This window comes from Thamnophis sirtalis, unplaced genomic scaffold (genome assembly GCF_051295495.1).
Source record: "Thamnophis sirtalis isolate CommonGarterSnake01/CBP01778 unplaced genomic scaffold, rThaSir2_p1.2 scaffold_15, whole genome shotgun sequence".
NCBI lineage: Eukaryota > Metazoa > Chordata > Lepidosauria > Squamata > Natricidae > Thamnophis > Thamnophis sirtalis.
The window spans coordinates 10,427,474-10,446,162 of NW_028261395.1; the positions used below are offsets into that span (position 1 = coordinate 10,427,474).

General features: G+C 45.1%; 1 protein-coding gene across 4 annotated transcripts in view; it reads left to right on the top strand.

Moving 5' to 3' along the window:
• Positions 1 to 314: 314 nt before the first annotated feature.
• Positions 315 to 18,689, top strand: part of DNAJB12 (DnaJ heat shock protein family (Hsp40) member B12) — a 45,046-nt gene continuing 26,671 nt past the window's right edge. For all 4 annotated transcript variants that reach the window (XM_087702310.1, XM_087702311.1, XM_087702312.1 and 1 more), the window contains exons 1-4: positions 315 to 483; positions 10,099 to 10,273; positions 12,055 to 12,200; positions 18,096 to 18,275. In XM_087702310.1, coding sequence (XP_087558436.1) covers positions 351 to 483; positions 10,099 to 10,273; positions 12,055 to 12,200; positions 18,096 to 18,275 — 634 coding nt within the window. In that variant the 5' untranslated portion in view covers positions 315 to 350. The remainder of the gene's footprint in view (positions 484 to 10,098; positions 10,274 to 12,054; positions 12,201 to 18,095; positions 18,276 to 18,689) is intronic.

Sequence of the window (18,689 nt, forward strand, 5' to 3'; positions counted from 1 at the left end):
TCAATTCCCAGAGTTCCTCAGCCACAGTTGTTAAAAGTTGGGAAACGCTGGTTTTACGCGTCCTACTCCTAGATTGCATGACACTCTAATACAATTTGGAAAAAGAACCAATTCCCTAGGTTGAACCTTTCCATTTTTTCCCTTCTCAGCCGCGTTAGCAAAGCCAGTTTTTCTGCCGCTTCAGATGCTACCTTTGCGCTGCCAGGCTACTGGCGAGATTATGACATGCGGTGGCGCGGCTATTCCAAACAATACGGCAAGGCTTGCCGCCCTGACAATTAGGGAGTTTCCAGCAGGGGACGCTATGACCGTATCATCGTGCGCCGGCGCCTTCCACCGCTACCGCCACCATGGAATCCAACAGGGACGAAGCGGAGCGTTGTATTGTTATCGGGGTAGCCGCCATCAAGGCCAACCAGATCGAGAAGGCCCGCCGTTTCTTGGAGAAGGCCCAGCGGCTGTACCCATCTCAGCGGGTCGGCGGTGAGCGGGGCACGGGGAGGGGGGCGGGGGAAGGCCTAGATGACGAGGCCTCGGATAGCCGGCCTGACCTCTCACCCGTACTGCGCGTGTGCAGAAGCGAGGGGTGGCGTGAGGCACCCTGGGACTTGAAGTCCCCTAACTCGCCGTGACAGGAAAACGCGCGTTGTGGGAAGGGGGTTTTCGAGGGACGTTTCATGGTCGGCGCGGGGAAAAAGGGGGAAACCCGAATCGGCGAGCCGGGTTTATGTGGTGCACGAAGAGAGCACGGCGGTTGTCGTTCCCCTAACTAAAGGGAGAGACTACAACTCCCAGCGGGCATTGCGCCGAGGGTGAAGGGGGCAACCCCGCACCTGAGTGACAGGGATGGTCCCTTTGCCCCCCCCCCATCTCCCCACATTTGCAATTCCCCAATGCTGTAGCTTCTCTCCATCTCCCCTTCCCGCCATCATCAGTTCCCTCCCGGTTTGGGACAGGCGCGGTTTAAGCTTCTCTCTCCCCCTTTGGCCTTCTCTGCTGGGGATCCGGACCTTCCTTTTCCAGCCCCTTCCCTAGATCCGTTGTAGACTGTGGTGTGCGCCCTCCCCCCCCCCCGCCTTTAGCCTCGGTCCTGACAACTTTCGGATGATCTGGACTATGTTTTGGGCCTGCTGGGCATTGGCTGGGGCAGGTGGGTGGGCAGTCGTCAAGGGAAGAGACTTTCCAGTTGGGTGGGCAGAAGTCAAGGGATGACTCTCCAGTTGGGTGGGCAGAAGTCAAGGGAAGAGCCTCTCCAGTTGGATGGGCAGAAGTCAAGGGATGACTCTCCAGTTGGGTGGGCAGAAGGCAAGGGAAGACCGTCTCCAGTTGGGTGGGCAGAAGTCAAGGGAAGACCGTCTCCAGTTGGGTGGGCAGAAGTCAAGGGAAGACCGTCTCCAGTTGGGTGGGCAGAAGTCAGGGGAAGAGCCTCTCCAGTTGGGTGGGCAGAAGTCAAGGGAAGAGCCTCTCTAGTTGGGTGGGCAGAAGTCAAGGGAAGAGCCTCTCCAGTTGGGTGGGCAGAAGTCAAGGGAAGAGCCTCTCCAGTTGGGTGGGCAGAAGTCAAGGAAAAAGCCTCTTCATTTGGGTGGGCAGAAGTCAAGGGAAGAGCCTCTCCAGTTGGGTGGGCAGAAGTCAAGGGAAGACCGTCTCCAGTTGGGTGGGCAGAAGTCAAGGGAAGAGCCTTTCCAGTTGGATGGGCAGAAGTCAAGGGAAGAGACTCTCCAGTTGGGTGGGCAGAAGTCAAGGGAAGAGACTCTCCAGTTGGGTGGGCAGAAGTCAAGGGAAGACCCTCTCCAGTTGGGTTTGATAGCAATAGCAATAGCAGTTAGACTTACCGCTTCATAGGGCTTTCAGCCCTCTAAGCGGTTTACAGAGTCAGCTTATTGCCCCCAACAACAATCCGGGTCCTCATTTTACCCACCTCGGAAGGATGGAAGGCTGAGTCAACCCTGAGCCGATGAGATTTGAACAGCCGAACTGCAGAACTGCAGTCAGCTGAAGTAGCCTGCAGTGCTGCATTTAACCACTGCGCCACCTCGGCTCCTTGGTCCCTGGTAGTCTCTAAAAAGATAATAGCTCATTGAAATGAATTTTAACTGATGTGCTTTGAATCTCATAAATATATGCCGGTGATGGCGAACCTTTTCGGCACCGTGCCCAAACCGGAACATGTGTGCATACCCCAGCCAGTTGGTCTTTGGGTCCAGCACATGCATACACGCCGGCCAGCTGGTCTTCGCACGCGCCAGAGCACCAGAAGCCCGAAGACCAACTGGCCAGCGCGTGCATGCCTGCTTTTTGGCAGGTTTGTGGGCTTTTTCTGGGCTATTTTTGGCTCAAAAAAGCCTGGAAAACGGCCCCAAAAACACCCTGCTTTTTGGGCGTTTCTAGCCATTTTGGGAGTTGTTTTCCAGCGTTCCAGCACCCACAAAGACCAGCTGAGCAACCAGAAGAGCAGCTGGCGACGGCGCGCGTGCCCACAGAGAGGGCTCTGTATGCCACCTCTGGCACTCGTGCCACATGTTCTCCATCATGGGTATATGCTGTTATTCTTCCTTAGATTCCTGCTACTAATGCTATTGCTAGTAATAGCACTTAGACTTGTATACTGCTTCACAGTGCTTTACAGCCCTCTCTAAGCGGTTTACAGAGTCAGCCTCTTGCCCCCAACAATCTGGGTCTTCATTTTACCCACCTCGGAAGGACGAAAGGCTGAGTCAACCTTGGCTACTACAATTATTATTACTGTTTTTGAGCACATTTTTAAAACATGCAGATTTTTACCTCCTTGAAAATTGCTTGGTAGGCCAAACAGCTATGAAGCATTGTGAAGATGTTTTTATTCTATAAAGGTGTAATTATATATCGTTCTGAACAAACAAAACCAGTGTTGAAACCTTTGGAAGTAACATGTAGTACAGAGAGATTTAAAACAATCTGATTAATCCCTTGTATAATTCATTATTGCAAGATGTTTTAGAACTGGGGTTTTTTTTTTAAATCACTTTCTGAAGCCATAAAAACTTCTGCCCTGTGCATCACAGTCATCCTCAGAAGCAGCTTGTTAATTTAAACTTTTTGGGGCATGCTATTTCCAATTATTGGTGTTTGTTTTTTTTTAAAGCCTGTAGAATCTGGCATAACCAGAATTGCCTGTAGTGATGATTACAGTGCTTGGTCAGGTTTAAGGTTGTACAGATTAATATCGAAACTTCAAGCCTGCCCACTTTCAAACCAACAGGTAGCACAGTATTTTCAGGAGACGTGTTTGTGGGAATGGCTGAATTTCATGCACTCGTATGTTTGCTATCGTTTCCCATTGCAGCCCTCGACTTAACAACCGTTTGTTTAACAACTATTCAAAGCTACAACAAGACTCCAAAAAGTGGCATGACCATGGTCACGTGATCAAAATCCAGATGCTTGGCGATTGACTCATTTATGATGAGTCGCAGTGCCCCGGGGTCATCTTTTGCGACCTTCTGACAAGCAAAGTCGATGGGGAATAGCAATAGCAATAGCAGTTAGACTTATACACCGCTTCATAGGGCTTTCAGCCCTCTCTAAGCGGTTTACAGAGTCAGCATATCGCCCCCAACAGTCTGGGTCCTCATTTCACCCACCTCGGAAGGATGGAAGGCTGAGTCAACCTTGAGCCGGTGAGATTAGAACCGCTGAACTGCAGATAACAGTCAGCTGAAGTGGCCTGCAGTACTGCACCCTAACCACTATGCCACCTCAGCTCTTCTGGAAGCCAGGTTCACTTAACCTGGAAGCCAGGTTCACTTAACAACCCTGTCACGTAACTTAACAACGGCAGCGATTCACGTAACAACTATGGCAGGAAAGGTTGTAAAGTGGGGGGGGGGACTCACTTAACAAATGGCTCACTTAGCAACTGAAATGTTGGCCTCAATTGTCATAATTTGAAGGCTATCTGTAATTGTAAGTTGTACATCAGTGGTGGCTAACCTTTTTTCCCTCGGGCCCCGAAAGTGTGCGTGAGTGTGCGTGCGCGTACCAACACCCATAATGCAATGCCCCCGTCCACCCCACCCCATGCGCATTCACGTGTGACCCCCGTGCTCCCTTCGCCTCCAGCGCATGAATGCATGCCTCCCCAACCTCATTTTGGGCCTAGCAGGCCTCCCTGAAGCTGCCTGGGAACCTCTGTTTTTGGTACTAAAAAGCTTCAGGGAGGCCCCGTGCACGTGGCACGACAAAACCGCGCTCCACTAAAGCGCGCCCGATTAAACCACGTCACTGACGTCATCAACAGGGCGACAACAACGAGCACAGAGAAAGAAGGGCGCTTTAAATAGCGCTTTGAACGCAAGCCAATTCAAGTTAAGGTAAGGGTTAGGGTTAGGTTAAGGGTTAGGATTAGGTTTAGCGTTAGGTTAAGGGTTAGGTTTAGCGTTAGGTTAAGGGTTAGGTTTAGGGTTATGTTTATGATTAGGTTTAGGGGGTTAGGTTTAGGTTTAGGGGTTAATTTTAGGTTTAGCGTTTACAGCGTGCTTTTTTCTCCGTGCTGTTGTCGCGCTGTGATGACATCAGCTACGCAGTTTCGTCGAGCACCCTTTAGTCGAACGCGGTTTTGTGGTGGAACCCCCCCATGCATGCGCGGGTGATCCCCCCACCTGCCCCCCATGCATGCACGCTCATCTCCGCAGAACCCCAATAATCAGCTGGTTGGCGGGAGGTGTTTGCACATGCGCGGTGGAGCTGACCTAGGGCAACGGCTCACGTGCCAGCAGAGATGGCTCCGCATGCCACCTGTGGCATGCGTGCCATAGGTTCCCCATCACGATTCTACACCATTCTTAAGAATAGTCTCAGCTAAAGTACATAGCAGCAATTGACATGTTACTAAGTCACCGAGTCTCAGCTCTCCTTTCACGGAATGGCAGCAGGTGATGTTCCAAAAAGGAGGAAAATGTGTTTCATATCAGTTGACATTCTTAGGCCTCATTATGAGTGGTGCTGTGGCCTAGAGGTGGAGCTCTCGCCTCACAATCAGGAGGCTGTGAGTTCGATCCTAGGTAGTGGCAGATATTTCTCTCTCTGGGCAGGGTGAGCAAATATCAGCTGCAAACTCTGCATTGGCAACAGGAAGGGCATCCAGCCAGTAGACACTTAGCTCCATTCAGTTACCCCAGACTCCACCTCACTGCAAGAGATTACGGGGTCATTAAAAGACAAACATTGAGCCTGTTAGATACTGGCCCTTCAATCCTCAAGGCCTCTTCTGATCGGTATAGAGGTAATTCTAAAATGAGGACCCGGATTGTTGTTGGGGGCAATATGCTGACTCTGTAAACCGCTTAGAGAGGGCTGAAAGCCCTATGAAGCGGTATATAAGTCTAACTGCTATTGCTATTGCTATAATTCTTGAGTTACGACCATTCGTTCAGCAAAGGGCCAGGCTAGGTGCATTTGGTCAGCAACGGGGACAAGAAAATGGTAAAGATCAACTGGGTTGGTAGAGGGCAGGGAGGCATGGGCCTTGGAGTACAGGCAGTGGTGGGCTGCTGCCAGTTCGGACCGATTCGGGTGAACCGGTAGTTACAGCTAGCGGATAGGCCCGCCTGCTCATCCCTGCGTTATCCCATCCTATATAATCACTCCAAAGGGCGCAAAGCGTGTGTGTGAAACTATCCTGTCCTATGCAGTCGCCCTGTTTTCGAGCACACAGTGCATGTGCGCAAGGCGCGCGCTCACATTTTTGATTCTGGGTGAACCCATTGTTAAACTAGGTGATATTCTGGGGGCGGGGATGCATCTAAGTCTCTGCACTATGGTGTTGAGCCAGGTTGGGGTAGCTGCAGCTTCACATTGCAATGCGGATCAGAGGCTTCTTGTCGCTCCAAAGAAGCTCCTGGACCACAGTGAGGTAAATAACCGCTGAGCCAAGTGGTTTTGGTGCTGTTTGCTGCCCCTCAGGGGGATACGGGACGGCCGAAAAGGGCAGAGATATGACTGAGTAGGCAATTGGGGAGAGGTGAACAGGAGGCAGTCCCTTATCTTGAAAGAACTGAGGCTCAAGGCTCAGAGGGGCCAAGCCAGAAATGGCATGGATGGGCGTGGATCCTCAGCTAATGGCCAGGGTGATTTGGTTTATGACAGCAACAGGGAGTGTCAGGATCACTGTCCGTATGCAATGCAGTCATGTGATGTCGTGCATGATGACTGTATCACTTAACCAGGGGAATTCCGGTCCTAATTTGTAACTTGAGGACTACCTGTATCAGGGAGAAATTGAAGGAGTCTTACGACAGTGGGCTCCAGATCTCTTTATGACTCTTTCCAGCAAGCTCATGTGGGCATCAAGTAGCATTACAGACAAGGTGGCATTTTTGTGGCCACCAATCTAAAACTAATTAATGACTTTAAAACGGTGCTCTCAATCTTCATAGAAATGGCTAGATGCCCTGGTTATTTCCTTGCCAAGCTTAAAGCGTCAAAATGTGCTATTCTTTTAGGAAAAGGAAGAAAGTGGCAAGCTTTCTTTCATGACATTGTGCCCACCTTTTAGCAGATCTACACATGCTTGTTGCTTAGTAAAGTGTGGAGTAGTTTCTCTTGCTGGGAATGTTGTGTGGCCCTTTGGAGTATGATAATACAGCAATGCAGTGGAAACAATAAGTAGAAAACTACCAAAGCAGAATACAAAACTGTGTCAGTTATTTCAAGCCACTAGAGGAGAGAGGCTGCAGACAAATCAAACTCTCCACAACTTGTAGTTCCACCTGGTTTTTAATCGTAGGATAGATTTGCATGATATTGGGAAAAGTCAAGAGGTCCAAGTGCATTTAATAGTTTCATTCCCTTTAGCTAGGGAGAATTGTTAGCGGTAAAAGTACCATATTTTGGGGAGTATAAGACGCATCCCCCCCACTCAAAAAAAAGTGGATGGGAATGTCTGTACATCTTATACAGTGAATATTGCGGTGGGGGGGAGGACGAATGGGCTGCGGTGAATGGACTGTGGTGAACAGGCTGCGGCGGTGGCAGACAGATGGTGGTGAATGCGGTGCAGCGGCAAACGGGCCAGGTGAATACCGCAGGAATGAAATGCTATCAGTTCGGACCAGTTCACCGGAACTGGTACTATCGGTTTGGCCGAACCAGTAGTTTTGACAATCAGCTGATTGTCATGCAGCTGATTGTCAGAACTACCGGTTCGCCTGAACTGGTAGCATTTTTTTTTACTACCGGTTTGGGTGAACTGCGCACAAAGTGCGCATGTGTGCGCAAAGCGAACCAGTAGCAGAATTTGGAGCATTTCACCCCTGGAATACCAGATGGTTGCTGGGAGGCAGATTTTTTTTCTTGTTTTCCTCACCAAAAGCTAGGGTTAGGGTTAGGGTTAGGGTTAGGGTTAGGGTGTCTTATAGTCCGAAAAATACGGTATGTTGGAATTGTAATTCAGAAGCACATAGAAAACTGCAGACTTCCCTATCCCTGCCATAGTATCCACCCAGCAGGGTGGATGCCATCATAACTTTGTGGGAAGGATTCATGATGAATGGTTTGCCTACAGCAGACTCCCTAAATTCGAAACATACCACTTAGTTTAAGTGGATCAAGGACTACAGAAAAAGGGGAAAATACTGTCTCTAAAACTCTGGGAAATCATAGCCAATCCAAATAGACAAAACTAGATGATCTGTCTCCAAAGAAAAGCCATTTCATATAGACTGGCTCGACTTTTGGTTTATATGTTAACCAGGGTCGTGATTATTATTGTTGTTCGCGCAATTAAGAGGGGAAAATGAATTTTAAAAATTGTTTTAGTTGTCGTCTTTGAATATGGCTCTGCAAGAACATTTAACGTGATGGCAAAGCTGGATCAGATGGGGCTGTTATAAACTCTTGAGATTCATGTTCTATGCCAAAGTAGAATTAAAGAACTAGAATTTATCAATATTACATCAGGCCTTTGTGCATTTAGAGAGCTGGCAGTCACAGTGGTTTTGGAAATAGATATAGCTAATATTCCCTCTGCGATTATCCGATTAGATGCGCTCTCTTTTTCCCCTTTATTTTAAACATTGTGCATGTAGCCTATAAAAATCCAGACAACCACTGATGGTAGCATGGAGATAACAGAAGATTCATTGTTGCTTTCTAGTGGTCCATCCAGATTTTTGCCACCCAGATAAGTGTCTTCTGTGTTCCTCTAACCATTCTATGGTATTGAAACAACTGTTTACAAGGTTTACTCAAAACATTAAGCCAGAATATAATTACCATATTTTTCAGACTATAAGGATGCACCGGTGTATAAGATGCACCAAGATTTCAAAGAGATATGTAAGAGAAAAAAAAGATTTTGTCCTCCCCGGCCCCTAGGAGCACTCTGCAGGCTTCAGCAGGGCTGGGGGAAGGCAAAAACATCCCTGTTTTTGCGAAAAACGGGCAGAAAATGGGCTGTTTTTCACAAAAACAGAGGTGTTTTTGCCTTCCCCCCGATCCTGCTGAAGCCTGCAGAGTGCTGCTAGGGGCTGGGGGAAGGCAAAAACGCCTCCGTTTTTGCGAAAAAGAGTCTGCTTTTTGCAAAAATAAGATCCGGGATGGGGCTTCAGGAGGCCAAAAATGGCTGTATTCGGTGTATAAGACGCACCAACATTTCCACGCTCTTTTAGGGAGGGTGGTGGAAGGTGCATCGTATACTCCGAAAAATACGGCAGTTTCTGATGTGATGGTAATTTGCTCTTGATAGTTTAGTATTACAAGTTAGCCAAATCATTATGGTTTGTTCAAAGAAATTAATTTCAAAGATCCTAATTCTTCATGCCAAGAATTATTCAACATAATTCTGGGCATGAAGTAGGATAAGTGAGGATCTTACCAGGAGTATTAATTTAGGTGTTCTGTTTGTTGCTGAATGCTAGTTGCTTATTTGCTCTGATTTCCTGTTTTTATTATATGCAGTTTTGTTTTTATTGATTTAAAAATGTATGTTACTTCTCTTAAACACATTTCCCCAGCAGCGAATACCCCCTATTCACAAAAACCTGATCTAATAAAAATCACATCAAATACTAGGCACAACTAAAATATTTGTAAGGATTAAATGACTATATTTAATGTATGTGTACAATTTTAAATTGTGGAAGGTGTCCCATTTCAAGAATATAAAGCGATAACTATTCTGAAAATACTGTATTCTCATACAAACAAGAGGAATTCTGGGGTATCAGAAAGCAATCTTTCTGTTTTGAGTTTCTAATCTTGAAATCTGCCCATTAATATCATGCACATTTTTACACTTGCTGCTCAAAAAGAAATGGAGAAACTTCTGGAGTCTTCTGGAAGAAACCAAACAAAAACGTAAGGAATGATTGATTAGCTGCAATGAAAAGATTTGTCAATAAATGTTACATATTAAATGACACTCTTTCTGTTTGGGTATCAGTGCAATGTAATTTGGCCAGCCCGATATTATTGGAAATACTGTATTTTTTGGAGTATAAGACGCACCAAAATTTTGAAGAGGCAAATCAATAAAAAAACAGTTTTTGCACTCTGCAGACCTCCTGAAAATGGGCCCGTTTTTTGTCCCAAAAATGGCCATGCATAGCCTTTAGGAGGCTTATAGAGTGATTCTGGGGACGGGGGGGGGGGGGGATCAAAAATGAGCAAAAAACAGCCCATTTTTTGAAAACGCGGGCCCGGTTTTCATCCCAAAAAAGGGCATGCATCGCCTTTAGGAGGCTTATAGAGTGCTCTTGGAGGCTGGGGGGGGGATGAGCAAAAAGCGTCCCATTGTTTGCTCAATTTTGCCCTCCCCAGCCACAGAGGAATACTCTGGAAACCTAAAGGCTATGCACAGCCATTTTGGTGAAAGGGGGGGGGGGGTTCGGTAGGCCAAAAATAATGTGTTCAGTGTAGAAGACGCACCCAGATTTTCACCCTCGTTTTTGAGGGGAAAAGATGCGTCTTATACTTTGAAAAATACAGTAGATAAAGCTCAACAAAAATTATATTTGAGGTGTGGAATGAGAACATTTGGCAATGACTTGGGGCAGGGAGGAAGAAAACATAAATTTGTGAGACTGGAACCACTGGATCTATGCTGAACTTTTTTCTTTGTAGCGCTGTTGGACTCACTCACCAAGAACAAACAAACAGCCGATGACCATTCGCAACCCAAGGAATCTTCCAATCTCGGCAGTCAGAAAAGGACCGAGGATTTTGCTTCAGCCAATGGAGAAGCCGGGGGTGATACCAGCAAAGGTTACACTCAGGATCAAGTGGGTGCTGTGAAGAGGTAAGATTCTGACCAACAGACCACAGTTACAATCATAGAACAACTTGTCGGTCACAGTTGGAAGAGTAACTGTGGGATGTGGTAGCAATCTCATAGAATAGACCAGTGTTTCTCAACCTTGGCAACTTGAAGATGTCCGGACTTCAACTCCCAGAATTCCCCAGCCAGCATTCGCTGGCTGGGGAATTCTGGGAGTTGAAGTCCAGACATCTTCAAGTTGCCAAGGTTGAAAAACACTGGAATAGACTACTGTCAGGCCTGGAAGCCATCTTTAGTATTGGGCCTTCAGGCCTGCCACATTCAATGCTGTGGGAAACTGGGAGGGGGGATTATATGGAGTATGGGAGATATACAGTCATAATAACATTCCTTTCTCAGAGTGTCAAGGACGTCTTGCCCTATACCTGAAGGGGTATGACTAGGAGGCACCTCCAGTTGGGACAGGGCCTAATTGGGGCATGTGACGGACATATGGGGGCTGGGCAGGGACTTGGACTTTCATTTGGGTGGGGAAAATCTGGAAGCTTTCAGATTTGGGTTTTCCCAGATGTGCCAATATGACATCTCTCATAAAATGGAACTTTGAGGAACGTCAAGTCTCGGAGTCTTCTTTCCGGGGGGGGGGGGGAGGGGGGGCATTGATGATGATACTAATAAGAGGAGATAGTAGAAAAGGTGAAAAATACAGCCATACTAAATGGGTAAATGTATGTAAGGCAGGACTACACTTTGATCAATAGCAGTCTCAGTCTTTGGGAAAGGGAGAGGGAATTCAGAAGACATCTGACAGGAGGTGTTTCTTCAGCGGGAGTTGTCAGTATGGGGTAAAGATCAACTGCTTAAACGTTGGTTGCTTGAAAATGATTTGTTTGGCTTCTTGTAATTTGCTTTTAAAATTACAATTAATGTGGCTTGAAGTGGAAAAATACGCTGCTGTTGGCAGCAGATTTGGATAGTGAGAAGATTGGGGAGGAACATAGGCCAGTCTTGGAGAATGGGGAAGGCTCTGATGGGGGCTCTGTATCGGAGGCAGAGATGGGGCCAGGGCTGTCCGACAGTAATCAGCTGCCTTCAGAGTCAGACATCAGTGAGGCAGACAAACAGCTGGAGCCTGTTCCCAGTGTGCGCATGCACAGAGTTGCCAGACGAAGGGAACAGCTAAAGAACAGGGGTCGACTTGGGAGTAAGGCCACAGGTGGATGATGAATGGCCCCTCCCATAGGGAATAAAAGAGGAGTGAAAGAGGAGGGGAGTTTGCAGGAGACAATGAGTTTGCTTAATTGGTTTGTGACGAGACGTCAGCCTGTCAGCTCTCTAAGCTAGATAAGGTCTATGATTGTAAATCCTCCCTTGAAAGACTTCGCTGGATGTGAATGAGCAGAATTCAGACTCAATTAATGAAATGGTTTTTTGTCGGCACAAGGCGTTTGCTTCATGCTCTTGGGAAGCCTAGATCAGAACAACTGCTATTATAGAGGATAATACTTTTAATGGTTTTTTAATCTAGATTTTTGTGAAGAAATTATGTCTAAAGGTGTTTTTTTTTAAGTCTTCCTCTTCTGTTTATGTTTAGTTCCCTGAGTTATTAAAGTAATATAGGCGTGTGCCACTTGAGGGCACAGTTTTCACAGGGTTGAGTTTGAGCTTCAGTCCAATATTTGGGTTCTATCCAGAAAAGGGAAGGAAGGCACTGTGTTGCTATGAGTTTTAATTCAGGGGAAGCAGAACCTGTAATTTTAAATAGATTGTCAAATGAGGTGTTTCGTCTATTCAACTTTTAGGGTGAAACAATGTAAAGACTATTATGAAATCCTGGGCGTCGGCAGGGATGCCTCTGACGAGGATCTGAAAAAGGCCTACCGGAAATTAGCTCTAAAATTTCATCCTGATAAAAATCATGCACCGGGTGCCACGGAAGCATTTAAAGGTATGTTGGAAGAAATGTCCTTCTGGGTTCAGTTCCAAGTGGGGAGGAAGACACTGGAAACATGGGGGGTGGCTTGGAAAGATGGTTTTAATGGTGGACAGGATCACATGGCTTGAGATGCTGGGAAAAAGGAAGAGATTCTGAGAGTGCCCTGCTTTTATGCCCTCTCTGGGCCCCACCTTCGAGCTTCCTATTCCTGTGTAAGAAAGGTATTCTTACTGGTGGTCAGACTCCTAGGGGAGCGGGGGTCCTAGGGGAGCGGGGGTCCTTGCTAACTTTGTAGGCTGTCTGTCTTTTGAGTACCAAGCTTGGTTGAGCTGTTGCTGGGTGATGATGTAATGAAAGGGCTCTGGGATTCCTATTATGGCTCTGCCTGGAGGAGGTAGATCTTTGTTATGTAGAATAGACTGTCTCAGGCCTTAATGGTCCATTGACAAAGGTGTGGGGAGCTGAGTTTCTGCCTTGCTTTTAGGGGAAATATTCTGCCCTTTTAATATTTCCTAAAATATCTCATTTTCCTTGGAGAGGGGTGGGTGCTAACTTCCTACAGGTAAAAATACCCTTTTTCTTCCAAGAGGCGTGTCTTTGCCCCTTGAAAATTGTACCTTTTAGTGACAGAAGTCCACCAAAGAGGGCTGTTGTTGGTTTGCAATCATTAAAAAAGAATTGGAAAGGGTACAGTAAATTGACTCGTGGCTAAGACACTGAGCTTGTTGATCAGAAGATTGGCAGTTCAGCAGTTTGAATCCCTAGCGCCGCGTAATGAAGTGAGCTCCTGTTACTTGTCCCAGCTTCTGACAACCTAGCAGTTCAAAAGCATGTAAAAATGCAAGTAGAAAAATAGGAACCACCTTTGGTGGGAAGATAACAGCGTTCCGTGCACCTTCGGCGTTTAGTCATGCCGGCCACATGACCACGGAGATGTCTTCGGACATCGCTGGCTCTTCGGCTTTGAAATGCACATGAGCACCGCCCCCTAGAGTCGGGAACGACTAGCACACATGTGCGGGGGAACCTTTATCTTTACCTTATGTTAAGTAAAAAATTGTAAAATAAATGTCCATATAATTAATTTAGTCACTTCATGCATTTGATACAGAGACTTTGCAATCACTTTTTATAGCTGCTGCAAGAAAGGGTAGCAAACGTAGCCTACAAATGGGTTGGGGGTGTTTATTGAAACCCCTAATCATTTGGTGCATAAATAAATGAAGAGTCGGACTTATCTATAAGTGCTTAAAAGAAACAGATACCCAACTGATTAAAAGTTTTATTTCTGTGCTAAAGGCAGGCACATGAGGACTGTTATCTAATACTCTCTTCTCCACGAGTTAAGCTCCGTTGCAAATTGATATGTCTTTTTTCTAAAGAGATGACGAAAGACACTCAGTATGGCTATAGTATTAAATGCATTTATATTTACAAGTATTGGACCCTGAATGTATTTGTATTTATATACCTCAGGATACATCTGAATGTATCCTGAACACCTGGATATTTTTTTTGGTCTGAAAAGTTACATATGGGTTTATGGTGCAAACTTGTGGGATTTTGCTGCAACAGTTAAGATTATGCCTAAATATTAAAATGCTGAAATCATCCCTCTGTGATCTTCATACTTAATTAGTGCCTTGGATTGAAATTAGAAATTAATAGTTGAATTCAAACACAGCTTTAAAACTGATTGTTTTTATTTCAGTTTGTCACCTGAGCAAAAAAATAATTTTTTTTTCAAGCTGAAACTACTATTTTTATTTTTGGTTTGTTTGCATTCCATCTTTATTATTTTACAAATAACTCAAGGCGGTGAACATGTCAACATGTTCGTATTTTCCCCACAATAACCCAGTGAGGTGCGTTAGACTGAAAGAGAATGACTGGCCCAACTCACCCAGCTGGCTTTCATGGCTAAGGCAGAACTTAATTTAAAAATCTATGTCCCCCACTTTCTAGCCTGGTGCCTTAACCACTAGACCAACTGGCTGTACTTTTTGAGTAGTAATGCTAAAGGGTTAATTGCAGCCATGAAATTGGGAAGCTGTATTAGGATTTGGATCACACACTGTACTCATTTGTTCTCTTTTACGTTACGGGCTAGTGCTAAGGATGGGATGGGATGGGATAGGATAGGATCAGAGGTGGGTTGCTGCCGGTTCGGCCCAGATTAGCCGAACTGGTAGTAGCGGCGGCGGGAGGCATGGGCAGAAGTATTGAGAGCGCGCCCCGAACCGGTAGTAACAAAATTGGCAACCCACCACTGGATAGGATGCAGGTTTTCACTTACCTTCTCTACCAATCCGCAATTGTGTGCCTTCACTTGCAGGCGCCCCGTCCACACATGCTCCCGGCCTTCTGTGCATGCGCTTTGCTCAAAAAAGTCAGTAAATAGGATGAAATAGAGCCAGGCTGGGTGGGCAGGCCCACTTGCGATTTCTGCTACCGGTTCAGGCGAACTGGTCCAAACCAGCTGAATACCACCTCGGATAATACAGGGCAGGGCAGATTTGATTCTTTATTGGCCAAGTGTGATTAAACACAAGGAATTTGTCTCAGGTGCATAAACTGTACATGCAAAAGCAATAGAGTAATAATCATAATAATGATACCAATAAGAAAGGTAGTTAAAAAGATGAGAAGAGTAATAGTAATACAGCCATGCTAAAGGGGGAAATATACTTAGACATGAGACTTCTTAGACTTAGCTCCCAACTCTTCTTAGTTGAATCAGATTAAAACTGTCCTTGTCTAGACATCCACAGCATATCTAGCACAAAGCTAACACTGCACAGGTTTCTTCATTTGTAGACTTTATATTATTATGTTTATTGAAGGCTTTTCCAAGATCCATATATCACAACTGTGATGCATGAGCTAACTAACACTTTACTGGACCATCTTCCAGAAGTTTATCTTTAGCTAGGCATGTTTTATTCCTCTTGTGTAATCTTCCAAGAGTTTAGTATTCTCTCTCTGGAAATGCCTTGGTTAATGTTTTTCAGTCACTGGTGTCAGTGATCCTTTAATTTTCCATTTTGCGGTGCCAGATGATAATGAGGTTATTTTTATGTTTTAAACTTTGCTTAAATTAATCATGCTTCTTCGTTTTGCAGAGTAAACCCATGTAAGCCAAATTCTGCATGTAGATCATTTCGACGTCTTTTAAATAGCTGTATTGTTAATAAGTAGCAAGAGTGTAAGAATGCACCTAGCTTTGATAAAATGGAAATATCGTATTTTGTATTTTTAGCACATTGTATTTTGAAGTTTCAGGCTCCTGTTCCCTTTTAGAATTCCTTTCCAGTTAGCAATAGCAGTTAGCAATAGCAATTAGACTTATATATCGCTTCATAGGGCTTTCAGCCCTCTCAAAGCGGTTTACAGAGTCAGCATATTACCCCCAACAACAATCCGGGTCCTCATTTTACCCACCTCGGAAGGATGGAAGGCTGAGTCAACCTTGAGCCGGTGAGATTTGAACAGCCGAACTGCAGAACTGTAGTCAGCTGAAGTAGCCTGCAGTGCTGCATTTAACCACTGCGCCAACTCGTCTCGGTTTATAGTTAAACCATAGCCTGGATCATTCAGGCAAAGAAAATTAATAAGTCTTACCTCTCCATTGAAAACTATTAGACTAAACATGAGATTAGTAGGCACCGAATTTAGGCATATTTCTCAAAGATAATCTTGTTCTTTTTCATCAAATACCGGTATTACATAGAATTTCCTTTACACGGGTACTTAATCCCTGGCATTTTTTGTGTTGATTGTTTTTAGTTTTTGTGGTTATAATTTATTGCAGATTTATTCCTCTTCTGGTCATGCTTTTTTGTGTGTGTAATGCTGTGAAACTGTCAGTATTGTGTTACTGTGTTTTTGCAATATTATGCTTAATCATGCCTAAGTCTGAACATCTGATAATTATGGATAGGAAGTGAAGTCATATTCCTCTAAATGGAAACATTAATTAGAGGAATAAAAATATGATATATACAGGGGAGAAAAAATATAATTTATATTAGCAATTAATCTGAAACCAAAACATACAATAGCAACAGTATCATTACAGAGATGAATTGGGATTTGGCCATTGTATTTTTCCAACATTAATAGTAATGTTGATGGTAGCTACTGTGCCTCAACTAATTACAGACGTTTTATTCACCCTGAGTTCATTCCTGTTGCATCACACTTCTTGCCTGCTCCCTAGCTGTTTTCTGTTAATTTGCATTTCCAGTTATTCCAAGATAAAGGTAATTTTTCCAAAGGAGAGTAATTACTTTATTAAATAAACCATAGTGAATCAACCAAATTGGAAGGTCAGTAGCAAAGGAAGAGAATGTAAGATTCAAAAAGAGAAGCTATAATAAAATGTAAGAGATTAGTGTAAATCTTCATTAACTGCACTTAAATCCCATTGAAATCAGCGTGAAGAGTTCCTCCCCCACATATTTCTTATTTAATTCCCAATGATTGGTCCAATCTAAATCCTGTATTAGGATGGGTTTCATTTAGTTTCTGAGGAGCTGCCTTTTGAAAGATTCACCAAAAGCCAGCTCACGTGTATAATAAGAAAAATCCAACACATGCTAAAGTTCCACTTTTAACTAGTATTCATTTTGGAATATAGCTTTGTATAATGTATAAATTATTGGCAGGAGCACTAGAGAAACCATGTCTCTCAGCAGGGTTGGGATTCAGCCAGTTCGGACCAGTTTGGGCGAACCAGATATTAATTTTACATCTGGTTCGCCGAGCTAGTAGTTGCAAGGATTGGCTGCCCTGCCTGCCCCGCCCCTCCCAGGAGTCTCCACGTGACCCTTTTTGGATGTCAGGTGGGTGCAAAGCCTGCACGGAGGCTCTGGGAGGGTGAAAAACGAGCCTCCTGGAATTTCCAGCCTCCGGAGCCCGGGAGAGACTGTTTTCGCACTCCTGGAGGCTTGAGGAAAGTTTGTGGAGCATGAGGAGGGTGAAAATGACGGTTCCACCACAAAACCGCGGTAGACTAAAGCGCGCTCGACGAAACCACGTACCTGACATCATCACAGCGCGACGAAAACAGCACGCTGTGAGCGCTTTTTAAAGCGCCCTTTTTTCTCCGCGGTCGTATTTGTTGCGCTGCTGCTGATGTCAGGTACGCGCTTTAATCGGGGGCGCTTTAGTGGACCGCGGTTTTGTCGTGCCACGGAAAATGACCCCCCCCCCCAATGGTGCAGGAGGCCGAGTAGGCCACGTCCACCCAGAAAACAAGCAGAGAAGCGGTTGCTAACATTTTTCAATCCCACCCCTGTCTCTCAGTTGTCTGGACCTCAACTTTAATAGTATGGCAAAGACTTATGAGAAGATTTCAGACCTTCCAATCTATACTTGCAATCTGAAAATAATTGGAGTCTGCTCGCAATCTAATGTTAAACAACATACAAGAAATAATACTGTGCACTGTGCACCACTAATCACCTGATAAGTGCAATGGTCATGTGACAAAATGAACATTTGAATACAGCTCCAGAACATAGCCAGAAGATCCAGTCTTTGCACCCGCAATGTAGCCTGCCTGCCTCCCTTCCTTCCTTCCTTTTATAAAATCTTTTACAGAACAAGTTGAACAGAGCTTCCGAAAAAGGGTGGGATGTGGTTATCATTATTATTCCAATGGTTTCCTAGCTTCTCAAGACAGGTGGTGTAAATGTATCAGTAACCTTTCCTCCAGAGATAGGGTGAACGTCTTCAGAACACTAGAGGCCACAGACTGAAAGAAATGATGTTGTGAGTGATGGATTTGAATGTAAGGTGGGAGATGCTGGACATTTCCTGATTTGTTCCTTCATAATCATCATTAACACATTAGCCGTTGCCGAAGGAATAAATATGACTGTCTCCTTCTTTCTTACATTTTAGCCATTGGGAATGCCTACGCGGTCTTGAGCAATCCAGAGAAAAGGAAGCAGTACGATCAGTTTGGAGATGCCAAAGTCAGCTCCACGCGACACGGTCATGCAGACTTCAACCGAGGCTTTGAGGCAGATATTTCTCCAGAGGATCTCTTCAATATGTTCTTTGGTGGTGGTTTTCCCTCTAGTAAGTCATGGATTTTGTGTGCCTGGCTGGCAAAAGGGAAGGCTCTTAAAAGGAAAGGGGATACCTCTGAGTTGGCTTTCCGCCTGTTTCTTCAAGGAGGGAATCCAAGATGGAAGTGTGACTCATTTGTCATGCCAGAGGGGACAGTGCTCAGTGAAAGTCCTAGGCCAGCCTTTCTTGACAGGGCAGCTTTTGAAACTTCTTTAGAATTATAATGGAAATTTGATAATGGTTTTAACAAAAATATATACCGTATTTTTCTGACTATAAGACACACTCTTTTTGTCTTCCAAAAGGGGGTGAAAATTTATGTGTGTCTTATAGACTAAATATTGCTGAAGCCCCACCCACCTGCCAGCCATTTTTTTGGCCTCCTCCCCCCCCCTCTTGGTTTTGGGCCTTTTTTGGCGTTTT